Genomic DNA, 15,214 nt, shown 5'->3' with positions numbered 1-15,214 from the left:
GTCCAATCTCAATTTGTCCCATCGATGTCAACTGACTATTATTGTGTCAACTAACTAACCTAACGTGTGAGGGGGGGACCATGCATATTGTCTTGTGCCCTTCTCTTTTATGTCAACTGACTATTATTAATGATCACAAGTTACTTATAACTCCTTGGACTAATATGAAGAATTGGATGAATAAGATTAGATGAAATGTCCTACTGGATGAGAAAAGTAATAGACGGATTGGACGAGATTTGTATTGGAAGAAATGCCCTGAAACCATTACATCTGCTGAATTGTAAAACGAATATCGATGTAAAATAATACCCTTTTATCCTTTAAGTCTACTTCGTCTATCCAGTTTCTCGTTATTTCTTATCTATTTTTTCCGCTCATACTTGCCCGTACTCTGATATATTCGTAAATCAAATAGCGTCCGGTTTCTCCCTCTGACCAAACAAACAAAAAATGATGTGCCGTTCTATTATAAATGTACATCATGAAGAAGCTAGCATTTCGATCAACTCGGTAATAGTACGACCACATTTCGAATGCACGAAATAGAATATGAACATCACAAACGAAAAAAATTATACTTGTTTATATCCGGACTGGTCGGACAAGTGGATAGTGTACTGCTCCTCAAACCTTAGTCCTTATCCTTATAAGGACTGGCTTAAAGGGGCGAAGCAAGAATGCTTTTCATATTCCCCGTTATCTGTAGAGGACAGTGTATGGACAAGATGTTATTGAGCAATTAAAGCTCTGATCATGACAGGAGGGTAACAAGCAATAGCCGAGCCTCAGTTAGAACTTCACTGGCTACAGCATTGCCATCCATTACCCTCCAAGGGTATTGGATTGAATTCCTCAAACCGTTGGTTCGAATCCAACAAATGGCACGGCTATTTGACTTTTTTTTAGGTGGTAGATGAATTTCATTGTATTCTGTGAGACCGCTACCCTGTTTACTTGTGATTTGAAGCGGCTTGTGGAAGATCCATTTCTCCTGAGCAGGCCTTCGGTTTATCTATTCTTTACTTCACCCAATGTGAGGATTTACATTAATAAACATAGTATGATTACCTAGAAAGACAGTTTTGAATGTGCTCTATTCTTACTGTATAAAATAAAAAAGATTTGAAAATGTAAAACACTTAAAAATGAAAATATAGCAAAAATGTCAATACTTTAAAAACGTTGATTTAGTGGATTCCTTCGAGAGATCATCAGATTTTAATGGTCGTCTGTTAGATTTTTATTCTACACTTTATACAGTTTGTAATCTTATTAAGAGCACAAAGATATTCAGAACTATAATGACTCTATTTTTTTCTTAAAAACATCAGAATAATTGTGATGAATACTAATCATCCTTTCCCAGACAATTTCAATTTAGTATTTAAATTAATTATTTCCTTTACTTCAACTTCCCATTTCAAATGTTAGAGAATCAAAGTAAAAAATTAGATAAAATAAATGAAAGATAAGAAGTGTGCTGTCATGTACTTAGTGACACAATTTCAGCACTGCTCATTATTCCTCTTTTCATACTTCTTTCCAACGAACTCGTCTTCTTTTACTAAGTTTAATTCTTAATATTTAATTGAAGTTTGAAATGTTTCTTCTTTACACACAAATAGACGCACGCAATTCCTGACAAAAAAAACAAAACAACGAACGAATAACCTCAATAAGGAAACCGAAGAAATCTCATCTGTGCGTGATTTCCGTCTCTGTAGGGGGGAGCACAAAAACTCCGAAATCAACCGTCCTTGTGTTGTTCCCCCTCGCAACTTTCACACGTTCTTCAACTTGGCGCAGAAGTCTCGCGTCTGACATCACGATAATCAACAAGAGCGACGCGAAGCAACCAGCGGAGCAATAGCATTGCCGAACACTGTGTCCGGTGTGTGCGCGCGCGAGATCTTTGTTGTGCGCCGTGGCTGTTAAAGCTAGTGACGACGCATTCTCGGAAAATTAAAGCGACTGAGCATTGGACGAACTCTCCAGTTGTCCGTGGAGCACATGTGGAAAGTTAAATCCGGTCTAAGGATGTAGAAATGCATCAACGCTCTTATGATATGTCAGAAGCACCCCTCAAGGGAGAGATGAATGTCGAGTAGAAAATAAAAGAAAAAACAATCGCCCTATGCATTTCTGTAATTTTAAAAACTGAATGCCGAATTATTTATAGCCATGATACGGAGTTATGCTCGTGTAGAACTAACACGGAACTTTCACAAGACTGCAAACGTGCCGGATCCCGGCATAGATTGTTATCTGACTCGATGCGACAATGGGACTTTAAGCACATTGGACTTACCTCCTACTTATCTCACCACGACTCCAAACACCGTGACGAACGAAAGCCTAGGTAATTTGACTAACAGCACAAAGGACGATATAGAGTATTATTATTTCTATCAGGTAAGAGATTTGTGTTACAATAACAAGTTTCGATTTTGCAATCAAAACTCCAGTTGACAATATTAAAATATAGTTTCTAACAATAACTAAATTAATTGTATGAAATGTACCCTGACAAAGTGTTTTCCCAGCATAGCATATCTATATGACCGTAATGCACATTGCAGGAGATGATGAATAAGATTACACATTTCACCAATTATCCTTATGTCTTTAAAATAACTGTATAATGCATAAAACAGTAATACTTAAAATAATAATTCAAGCCCTTTATAACAGAAAAACAGCATTGTAGCAATGAATACAGTAATTCAAAATACTTTATATATATATAAAGTATTTTGTTTTCATCTTTATAGAAAATTTCGCAAATCTTAAGCAGATCAATAAATAAGCTTATTTTAATTTACTCACAGAAGGAAAGTAAATTATATAAAGGAATTCAAAACACAGAAAACAGAAGTTTTCTGATATTGAATTTTTCTTACGTGTAAATGTTGGTAATATGTAAAGAAATACTGGTCAACATGCACGACAATACAAATACAGTAATAATTAAAGAAAATACTAATAAACCAACGCAAATATATCTACAATCAAATCAACTTTGCTTCCTTTACAATCGGTGTCGTATAAAATAATTTTTGGAATGTTGAAAAGATGCTGATAGAATAACCAAAAAGCTATAGATGACATTTGCAGTGCTCTAATCCTTTATATGCGGATTTTCTTCCACCAAATGCACTCTTTAAGCCCAAAAGTTATTCATACAGAAAACATGTGTAATCAGCTGCGATGTTTACCTAAAAATATCAAAAGGAAATATAAAAAGAAAAATGCACCAGCCTATCGATTACTTATTTCGTAGTAAAAGCCTTTAGGAAATAGGATCACTCCATCATCCATGGCTTAATGATTTGAAATGCGATAGAATAAGGTTACATAAAAATATAATATATATATGATTTCGTCCATAAACATGTGAATGGTGATAAATAGGATTCCGCAAGACATAGCAAAGTGTGCTATAAAAAGAAACTTGTTGTCGAAATAGGAGACAGTTGGACGAAATGTTTTCTGTGCCGCGAAGTAAAACAGAGAAAAATGGCCAAAAAGTCGGTATTAACATGGAAGAAAATCGGCAAATCATACCGGAAAACTTGTATGATGAAGGAAGTAAAAAACACAGTGATTCAATTGACATATGATTATTATATTTGGGTCTTTCGGAAGCGAATAATATTTCTCCGTATTTTTTATATTTATTTATTTAATTTTTTTTACATTTATTTAATTAAATTTCAGTTATTTTGATGTTGGAAATCACCTGATTTTGTTAACATTCAATTACGTTTTTTTTCACATGAAACACATGAAATAAGTAGCAATAAATCATCCAGTGTGGCGAAGTTTGTATCAAAACGTCATATCGATATCAGATAATTAATGAATGCTGCGTTTCTTCCTTTTATTATTAATTTAGGTTCATATTAAAAAAAGGTTTACGAAAATGACATACTTTTTAAGAGTTTATATCCTTATTCACAATTATCTAAACTATTAGAAGAAAGAATAATAAAAATGCAATATTGTTTTATAGACTTTTTCCTTTTAAATATTTAAAAATTTAAACTAACTAATATTTTACTCAAAAGCAATCTTTAGCATGTGGTTGCATTAGTACTGCTTTGCCTCATTTAAAACATTTAATAGTTGCGTACTTAAAAAACAACCTATGAATATGATTAAATTCAAAAATGAATTAAGAAAGCAAATATTGGACACCTGCATGGAGTTTTTCCTATTTCAAATAGTGCAATACGAAGGTCTCATTCTTTTAAGCTGCCAATCACTTCCAAACCTTTCAAGTTTCGTTAGCATATATTGTTTTGGTACAATAATGAATATTCTATTATCATTTCTGTCAATAGATTAAGTATTTTTATATTTCAGATGAAATGATAAATTATTCTACTTTTAGATTATACTGTTAGAATAAGGTCATCAACTTTTTTCTTTATTTGACGAGTATATTAAAGTGAGTTGCATGTTCTCCTATTGTCTCGTATTTGTGGAGGAGCAGGAAACTGTGCGCTTTCATTTTATATGAGTCCAGATAACTTACTTTAAATCAAAATGTCACCAATGTTTTTTGTATTTCCCATGAGATTCTAACTCAGCTGTTTTCATCCAACCAATTGTAAATAAAGAGAGAGACAACAATATTTGTTTTCTACATCAGATAAACATCTATCCGTATAACTCAGTAAATAGCCACATCATGTGAATCAAATTATGAAACTTGAAAGATATTTCTTGTGTTTACCTAGGAGAATTTTTTTCCGAAAACGTGGTATCGATGTCAGCTAATGAATATAAATATAAGGATAAGGTGTTATTGAGCCATATAAATATAAATAAAGCTCTGATCATGACAGGAGAGTAACAGCAATAGCCGAGCATCAGTTTGAACTTCATTGACTACAACATTGCCATCCATTACCCTCCCTGGATACCCATTTTAGTCTTGGGGTATCCATTTGGGGCTATTCTTATCCCGGCCAACACACCGGAATAATGAATATTGACAATTGACATTTATGTCTTTAGGGGTGAAGCAAAATGCTTTTCATATTCCCCGCTATCTGTTGTGGTTAACAGTGAGGGTGAAATTTACTAGCGATTTGCTCGCCCTGAATGGGCATGGAGATTATGCATCGTTATAGGAGGCTAATATAGCTTTTAATATAGCTTTTGGTCTTCTATATTTGAATATGTCCGTTGCCTCGTATGCTGCAGCTTGCTGGAGCATACGAGGTCCAGCATGTGTTGTTCCAGCATTTGTTGGTCCAGCATGTGTGGACGTCTTTGGGAAAAACTTGGATGCTAAGGATTGTAGAAAAGAGTAAATATAGGGAATATTTTTGTCTCTATGGATTTGATTGTTTCTAACATACCACGGAGCGTTCAGAATCATTCTCAAGCACTTGTTGTGCACTCGCTGTATTTTGATAATGTTAGTATTAGAGGTGTGGCTCCAGGCTGGAGAGACGTAGGTGATTATAGGACGAATTGTCATCTGGTATAGTTGCAAATTGATTCTGTTTCTGAGCTTGCTATTTCTATTAATTACCGGATAGATCTGAGCTTTAGATGCCTTTGCGCACGCAGACTTGATGTGTTGGTTGAAAGATAGCTTTCTGTCGAGAATTACACCCAGGTAATTTTTTTCTGTCTGCCAGGGAATTTTAGTATTGAATAGTAACATATCTCCTGTAGGAGACATTCGCCTTTTTGAGAAACGAACGGCTGAGCTTTTCAGGGGGTTGACTTCTAATCTCCACTTGGAGGACCAACCCTCCAGCTTTACAAGGTTTTCTTGAAGCTTTCTGGTAATGAAATGGGGTCTGAGAGATCTGATTAGTATTGCCGTATCGTCTGCATACAGGGACAAAATGGAAGTCATCGGATTCTGTGGGATGTCTGACATGTATACAGAAAACAGCAATGGAGCCAGTAGAGATCCCTGCGGTACTCCTGCAAAGATATGGCGCTGAAACGATGTAGAACCGTTGATTTTAACTTGCATTGATCTATTCTAAAGATATGAATGGATTAGATGAACCATTTTTAGTGAGGTACCGGCTGAGATAAGTTTGTGCAGGAGTCCAAAATGCCAGATTTTGTCAAATGCTTTGGATAGGTCTAGGAAAACAGATCCTGTGCACTGGCGCCAGTTGTAACTGGTGGTGATGTATTCGCCAATTCTGTGGATTTACTGGATAGTACTATTGGTTTCGGCAACACCGAAAACGAAACTGTTTTCGGTGTTGCCGAAACCAAAGGGAGGATGCTTAGGTCATTTACTGAGGTTTGGAGTCGCGAGAGGATGACCTTCTCCGCAACCTTACCCAGATTGTAGATGAGACTGATTGGACGATAATTTTGCGGTAGGTGTGGGTCCTTGCCTGGCTTATGAATTGAGATTACATCAGCCAGTTTACAGTTGGAAGGAAAATAGTGAAACCTTAGGATTGCATTTATTATACTAGTCAGATGCACTACAGCTTTTCGAGGCAGCAGCTTGATCACCCTGATTGAGATGCCATCTGGTCCAGGAGTTTTATTGTTCTTAAGGTTTTTAATAATATCATATAATTCAACAGGTGATGCGGGTGCAATATGGTCAGCACTGGTATCTGGGAGATTTAATGCATGCCTGACCTGTCTGTGGATTTTGTACAAGTGATTGAAATTTAAGTTGTTATAAGAAGGTTTGCACTGCTCCTCAAGATTATTTAGTATGGCTTCTGCCTTATCTGCACCTGTGTGGACTATGCCCTGGTTTGAGATTATGTGGGAGAGAGATCTGATTTTATTTTTGATGTTTCTCAGTAACCCCCAGATAGAGTGATCAATAGGTGAGATAGAGGCTAACTTTTTATCCCAAACTTGGTTTCTATGAGTTTTAAGTGCATCTCTTACTGCTCCATTCAATATATTAAGCACTGTCTTCTCCTGAGGAGCGCCACTGTTACGAAATCTCTTCCCAGCACTGTTCTTCTCTCTGATCAGGTCCATATCCTCAGGCAAACGACCAGGCTTGGAAACAGGTTTGTGGAAAGTTGCAACCGTTATAGCGGACTTAATCTGCTGGGTGAGGCTAGTCACTGTAGATTCCACATCTTCTGGTGTGCATATGTGAGGGAAGGGTCCAATTTGATCCCTAAGCGCTTTAGACAATCTCTCCCACGATATGCCTGAATGAGAGGGAGGAGACAGGCATTCTTGTTCTCCCAATTGCAGTACAATTGAGTTGTGATACGACGACAGCTCGTTTAGTGATTTAAGGCTGTAGTGTAGTTTAATGTCTTGCAGGATGGCTATATCCAGGATGTCAGCAGTGCCAGATGTACTGAGATGAGTTGGTTCGGTATGTCCAGCCACAACAGCATGGTTTGATCCTGTGTTGCTAGAAAGGATGCGACCATTTTTATTGGTAGATTTACTGTTCCAAGCAGGATGTTTTTGCATTGAAGTCTCCAGCGATGACGACCGGTCCTTTTACTCCAAGGGTGGCATCCAAATCTGAGGTCAACAATGTCTTTAATGGAGGGTTGTAAGCAGAAAACATTTTAAGGTTTCCAATTGAGTTTGTGAGGTTGGTGATTTTTCCTGTGATTTCGAGGTTGGTGGTTGTAGGGTTGGTTATTGAATGATGACTGATATAGTTTTTGATAAGGGGTGGCTGTACCTCCACCTCTATACTCTATACACCTCTATCTGTCGTTTCTGTAAATCTGATACACTCTGATTTTTAGGGTGCCAGCAGGCCTCAGGTCAGTTTCACTGATTAGAAATATATCTGGGTTGTATCTAGTATTGAATTACTGGATTTCTAACAGTTTATATATTTATTTGTTTATTTTTTTTTTGATACCGTTGGCATTCTAAGCAATAATCCTAAGAGAATATGGGGCGATTTGTTTCCTATGCATCAGAGAGTGCAGATAATATTTATTGGGTTTGCTGTAAGAATCTTTTTGTAACACTTAGGGATGGATTTGAGTTGCTGAAATCCTGCAGCATGTTTGCAAGAGAAGAGGTGATAATAACTGATAGATTTGAATGTGGAATATTCAGGTTCTTGGTTTGTACTATCTGTTTGTAGCGGGTCACATCAGTATATGTTCTCGCTTGATGTTGAAGATTCATTTTCTTAAGGGGCTCAGTTAATGATGGGCGAGCACCTGTTGTCATGATCTCACTGTTGGAGGACTAGAGAGCCTGAGCTTCAGGAACTCTCGCACTAGATGACGAGGTAGATTGATGATTTGATCATTCCATCTGTTTTTGGGGTGATGTATAAGCCCTCTATAATAAGCAGGGTGAGGACCCCCACAATTAGCGCACTTAGCCGAGGTGGATTTTGGCTTGGCGCAGGTGTTTGTGGGGTGATTCTCGCCACATTTTAGTCAGCTGAACTGAACTTCGCATAGCTTCTGGGCATGTCCAATATTTTGGCATCTGTGGCACTACCCAGAAGATGCTTTCTTTCTCAATGGTTCTGGGGTTGTTTTGAGTCCATATATTGATTTTAGATTATAGATGTCTTTGTAAACGTTATGAATTTCTACTAAGACTAAAGGCATAGGTGTCTTATTTGATCTAAACATTCTAGTGACCTTTGTAGGAGGTAGATCCTGTAAGGTAAGGTCAGTAACTATTTCATCCGTGTCAATATCCTCGGAAACTCCTCGTAGGACCATTTTCAGACTTTTTCGGAGGCAAGTGAAAATGTGTGATATTGAGTTGCTCTTGCGTCCAGTTCCTTTGTAAGATTTCTATAATCAGCTACCGTGGTGGACTGAATTTTTTATGCCTTCGTCTACATTTTTAGCAGATCTATAACTTATGTGTAAGTTAGACATGATGGTTCTTAGTGTTGTCCATCTCTGCTTTTCCCTTAGGATAATCGGTGGCACCTTTTCATTAGGGGAAGCAGAATGGTCTCAAATGGGAGGGTCTTCATCCATACCAACATCAATTGTTGACTCAGCGAGAGTTTTTCGCTTCTCACAAGCGTGGATCTCTCCTTGATCAGAAGGATTAGATGTACAGACAACTAGATTGAGTTTTTCCTCCATTTGAAGAGAGTCTTCATTTTCAAGTCGCAATCAGAAAATATACCCCCCGTCTCTTTATTTTCGTTTTCCAATTAATTTTTTTTTTCAGAATTTTCAGAATAATGAATACTAAGTTTCTTCCTTTTATTAATTTAGATTCATATTAAAAAAAGGTTTACGAAAATGACATAAATTTTAAAAGAATGTTTAAATTCTTTATTCACAATTAACTAAACTATAAAAAGAAAAGATAATAAAAATTCATTATTGTTTTATAAATATTTTCATTATTTCATTATTATTATTATTATTATTATTATTATTATTATTATTATTATTATTATTATTATTATTATTATTATTATTATTATTATTATTATTATTAAAGAACATACAAGGATATAAGAATATATGAACATAAGTTAACTTTATAACTCTGCTACTGGTATGTTCTTTCTTGTGGTTATATCAGTTACACAAATAATTTTGGTTTTAGGTGTTTATCAGAACATTCCAGACAACTCGTTTAACATCTTCTCAAATGTTTATAGACTTTTATCATATCACTCTTCCTTCTTCTATCTCGCAGCGTCTGCAGTCCATATACTCTCAATCGATCTTCGTAATCTGCATTCCAAAATCCTGATATCATCTTTGTTACTGTTTTTTACAGTCATTCCACAACTTCTTTTCCCTCTCGGAATCCAGGAGACCACCTCTGCGCAGAGTGATCGGTGAATGCAGTATAGTATTATCGGTAACGCAAAATGAAGTATTAGACTAATAATAGAGTGCTCTTTGGTAGGAAACATTTTCCTTGACAAATACCTCTCTAAGTTCTTAACAACGATCATAGAAAAAAATAATTAAATCGATTGAAAAAATTAATAGATTTACAAGAATGAAAGAGTAATTAAACTCTTAGAATGGAAACTGATTTCAAATAAAGACTTTGTGTTATTTGGATATACATACCTTATCCATATCAATTGGATCCATCAACTCATCCACCAGTTACCACATAAACCTGAAAATGACCAAAAGTCCAATGGGGAAGGGAATCGAAATAGAGTAATGTTGCCCAATTTCAAATCCGATTTTTCCATTAGCGTGGAAGTCAAATACCCAGAAGTATTCTAGTTATTACTTAAATTGAAGTCTCATTTCAATGGTCTTCCTTTTGAAAATGACCACGACCAAAGCATAAGTGAGGAATGATTCCGAAAAGAACCATCTGAGGAGGTTTACGTCGAATAAGGTGAAAATGAATTTCATCGTCCAAGGTGAGACCATCAATCGGCTGATTATATGCAATGTGTACAATTTACGTAATGACTTTAGTAATGGAAAACTGATGGCAAGACGCAAGACGTTGCTGACTATAAGGGTGAAGCAAAATGCTTTTTTAATCCCTGCTATCTGATAAAGATTGCTGTGTGAGGAAAAGTTTATGAACTAAATGCTCTGCCTGAGTGAGTGTGATTTAGAGATCTTCATTTGGAAGTAGGATGGCATTCGGTCTCCTGTATTTTGAGAAGTCTGTTTCATTATAATTGGCTGCTTGAACAATGCACTAATTCATTTGGATGTGAAGAGGATACTGAGAAGAACTTTACTGCTGAAGACTACAGGAAAGAGTAGATGTAGGGGATATTTGTATCCCGGTGGAGTTGGACATTTCTGACATACCATGGTGCGTTCAAGATCATGCGGAGACATTTGTTTTGCACTTTCTGTAGTTTGAGGATATTTGTACTTTAGGTGTGGCTCCAGGCTGGGGAAGGAAAACTGATGAATATATTATAATGATAAATTGATAAAGTTTGATAATAAAAATAAATAAGTGTATTTAGTAAATTCTAATAATTAAAAATAATTCTAATAAAAATAAAATATATTTAAAAAGATTTTAAATTTAAATTTTATTTTACAAAGTTTTATATAGTTTATATTTTTTGAAAGTTAAAAACATAAATTATTTATTCATTAAACCGTGGCACACCTACAGATTGGGTTCCGGTATGATTAATGCATTCTTGGCTTTCGATAAAATTATAATTATCGAGGTCAAATGTTAGTTATCCGCATTCTCTTTAATTTCATTTAACTAGCAATATCATGTTCACTTTTTAAAGAAATAAAAGTTTTGATATTATATTATTTTATATTTTTCTACTAGTTTATCCATGTGTTGTCATCTATTTGTTTCAACAGAAAGTATTACTGAAAATGCTGTTCCTAAAATAGCTACTTTTCTATTCTGTTTTCTTTGAAAGCTTTTCGTTGATTTTGTGTTGAAATATTCGTACGTTTCTTACATGAAAGCATTTCTTAGAACTTTTGTAAAGATTCCTTTTTATTTTTTTTATTATAGTTTACAGTACTTCAATATCATTAACTATCTGGACACACAGTTTACAAGTAATCGGGAAAGCCATCTGCATAACGACAATGTTTTTGAACACTGCAAGGAACCGTTTCATGAGATGTAAGATAAATTCGCATTGATCATCTCATGTTTATTGTGATACCACAACTCCATCTGCAGCGCAAGTTTAGATCACAGATGGTGCTGAAGGAATGAGTAATACATCCGTTAGTTTTCGGTAGAGAGGCGAGACGTTGTGCTTTGCATTCTTTGGCGGTGAGGCGATCACCAATGGAACACGACACACACACACACACACACACACACACACACAAGGAAGCGTATATGAGCGCATTTTCAGGAACACTTCGAACGGCTTTCCTCGATCCCTCTACAGTTCCACATGGTAATGATTCCATTTCATACGTCTCTTACTTACACGACACAAGTGCATTCGACATGTCGCTCGTGGGGAGACTTCTTTTTTGATCGATGAGTGGTGTTCTATTTTTATGATGTGTACCTGACGGTAGAAAGTGTTTTACTCGCTACCGTAAACCAGTAAGGATTCCAAAATATTGCAGTAGGTTTCATGTTATTCCACTGCTACCACCCACACGCATATTATTCATATACGAATGTTTCATATTATTCCCCTGCTACCGCCCACACGCCACACGCAACAGTCTCCTTTTTTTCATAATTTCTCACTCTTTCATCACGCATATTTATGCCTACTTTGGTAAGTTCTGATCTTATATTTATTCATTTATAAGCGGCTTCATAAGATTCACTTTAAACCATCCTTAATAACTTTTAAATGTACTTGATTGTACTGACTTTGAGTAAAACCAAATTGGTTTTTCTTTCATGAATTAACACAGTGACATCACTAGAATAAGCTCCTTCACTAATTAGGAAAAGAAAGATAATGGAGAAAAACGAAAAGAAAAAGGAAAATCGTAAAACAGATCAAAAGACAAAGAAAGATAAGGCAATAAAGGATGACAATAGAAGTGTACGAGACGTGCGAAAAGATGTAAAGAGAGAGAAAAGTATTAGTAAGTAATTTTGAAGAAAAGAAACAACCTCCAAATTATGAAACAAAGTACAGGGAATAAACATTAATGGGCAACTATTAATATTCCAGAAGAAATTTCGGTGAAATGAGATCATTTACAAACATAATTCTTTAAAATATTTAAATGAGGTTCATCATTGTGGAATTATGGTCTTCAAAGATCGTATAAGGAGAAAATTATTAAGAGATCATTCAATGTTGGCATTGAATGATCTATTAATAATTTTCTCTGACAGTTCTAACATGAAGATAAACCGGCTTAAAACTACCATTAAGATGCTCGCAATCACGACTTTCTATTCAAAGTTGAATCTGTTTCTCTTTGTAAAGTTTACTCATTTCTCGTATAAGGGCGCTACTTTAAGATTGTACTGGATACCAAATATTTAAATACACTCACTATTAGAAAACGGTGTGCAGTAAATGTGAGTGCACTCAGTTGTGTATTGACTAAATTGCTAATCTTTTAATAGAAATAGTAATTGCAGGGCTGTTCATGAAATGCGCACATTTACTACTGAGAGCACGTGCATAGAGCACTCAAGAAGACGAAGCGATATTTGCCCTTGATTGGGAAAGACGAGTTAGAATCGCATCTAAGATAGGATGCATTTTAAAGGATCTCTAAGAACAATTGTGTCATCACAAGAAAGAAATTAAGGAGACATTAGGCATTATCTTGATCTGTTTTTAAAACAGTTACAGGTTGCCATCATTAAGGAAGATAGAGTGAGTAAGAATGATCCATTGAAAACAGAAGATGATATCAAGGAAGAAGAAAAAGATTTTGGAGATGGACACTGAACATAGTCTGTGAGAAACTGGTTGGAGGTGAATGATATTATGAAGGAAGTTTTTTCCAACCAATTCTCATGGAAGTTTTTTTCACCATTTGAAACATATTTTAAGGTTATGTTGATTTGGATTAAGCAGTGCCTTCGATGTTTTCAGAGGGTGAAAAAGATCTAAAAATGACATTTTTGTACCAGTAAAGGCTAGAGACGTAAGTCAGCCAAAGAAGAGAAATTAATTTTGACTAAAACCAAAGGAAAGCAAAAATTATTGAGAGGGAAATAAGAGAGTGCTGTGTTTTGTTAGCAGAGCCACTGAATCTTAGTCAGTATAGACCAGGGGTCGCCAAACTTCTTTGACCGTCGACCCCTTCAAGAGTTTCTTGACTTTTTATTGACCCCCCCCTCTATTTTACTAATACGTAATTATAATAGGACAGACAAAAAAAAAACGCTTATGTGAGTTTTTAGATTGTTTATTTTATAGTCACAATGTTTATTGTATGTATAATATAGTATACATTATTATATTGGCTTAACGTCAAAAGGATACGTTTTTGTTTTTGGCGTTCTTAACATTACATATTTGATAGGAGGGATAAATAATATATAAAATATAAAATTTAATTTAGATAAAAAAATAACAATAATACAATCTTCGTTATATATATGAAAATAAGACTTTTATTAACTTAGTCTACAATTTACTAACGTTGTCAATGTGAAGGGTGTGCTTCGTTACTCTTGGCAAGATTAGCAATGTTGTGTTCAAAATTAGTCAATTTCAGCCTTAAATCGCCACGGAATTCTATATCTAGCTTATTTCTTTGTTTTGTTAAAATGGAATTAACATGGCTGAAATCAGGAAATGCAAGCAAAAAGGGGAGTTTTGGATATTACCACTTCAGAAAGTTTTGGATATTTTTCTACAACATCTATATTCGTTCAAAAGAAACTTATAATCCTATTTTTAAAACGCGTCTTAGCTTCACGATCAACGGACAATTCAATAAGTTCATATTGTAAGTTACATTCGATATTTTCAATATCTGCAGAAAATGGCGTGATAATCCAATCTGGAATGTGCATGTTTTCAAAATCTGCGAAGCGCAATTTAAAGTCATCGCTCAAATTTTGAAGATGTTTTGTGTATATTTCTAAGTCTTCGTCTTTAACTTCCAATTGCCCTAGATTCGAAAAGTACTGAAAATCTTTTCGTAACGATGATGATTTAAATAAGGCTAATTTAGCTTGGAAGCCTAAAAGAATTGTCCGAGCTTTGAATAATCGTGTCATCTTTACCTTGTAGACGGTCTGTACGTCATTCAATTTTGAAAATAGTCCACCAAGTAGAAAATGTGATTCTTATTTCACTTCAGTTCATCACTCAAAAACAAATTAATATCTGTAAGAAACTCTAGGGTTGAGTCGAATAACTCAACAAATCTTTGTAGACTTGCATCTCTAGACAACCATCTTATTTCAGTATGCAAGAATAATTGGTTTGATGCTTCATTTTTTTCACAAAGTTTGGTAATTAATCGCGATTTAAGAGGATGAGCTCTAATTTGATTAATAGATTTAATACACACTCTTAGAGTATCATGCAGTTCGTCACTGAGAGTTTCTGCCACCAAATGGTTTCGGTGCAACACACAGTGAACAGTACGTACACTTTGAACTTTTTCTTTCAGAAAGGCAGCGAAACCTCGATAACCGCCCACCATTGCAGATGCGCCATCTGTGACTACTTCTGTTATACTAGTAAATGGAATATCATACTTATTTAAATATTCCTCCAATCGCTGAAAAATTGTACAACCCCGTTCTATCACTTTCAAGATATTTTGGAAATAAAAATTCGTCCATAATTTGATGTTTGGTTTTACTATAATATCTTACGTAAGCCATAGGAATAGAAGATCTATCGAAT

At 35.2% G+C, this 15,214-nt stretch overlaps 1 protein-coding gene across 1 annotated transcript in view; it reads left to right on the top strand.

The window, feature by feature from the left end:
- The first annotated feature begins 2,184 nt into the window (after positions 1–2,184).
- Positions 2,185–15,214, top strand: part of LOC150109659 (cardioacceleratory peptide receptor-like) — a 134,342-nt gene continuing 121,312 nt past the window's right edge. Inside the window, exon 1 of the mRNA XM_090402851.1 lies at positions 2,185–2,362. Coding sequence (XP_090258977.1) covers positions 2,185–2,362 — 178 coding nt within the window. The remainder of the gene's footprint in view (positions 2,363–15,214) is intronic.

Source organism: Typopeltis vanoorti, chromosome 2 (assembly GCF_054136105.1).
Source record: "Typopeltis vanoorti isolate ZY-2024b chromosome 2, IOZ_Tvanoo_1.0, whole genome shotgun sequence".
Classification (NCBI taxonomy): domain Eukaryota; kingdom Metazoa; phylum Arthropoda; class Arachnida; order Uropygi; family Thelyphonidae; genus Typopeltis; species Typopeltis vanoorti.
This window is presented reverse-complemented; position numbering and strand designations above follow the sequence as displayed.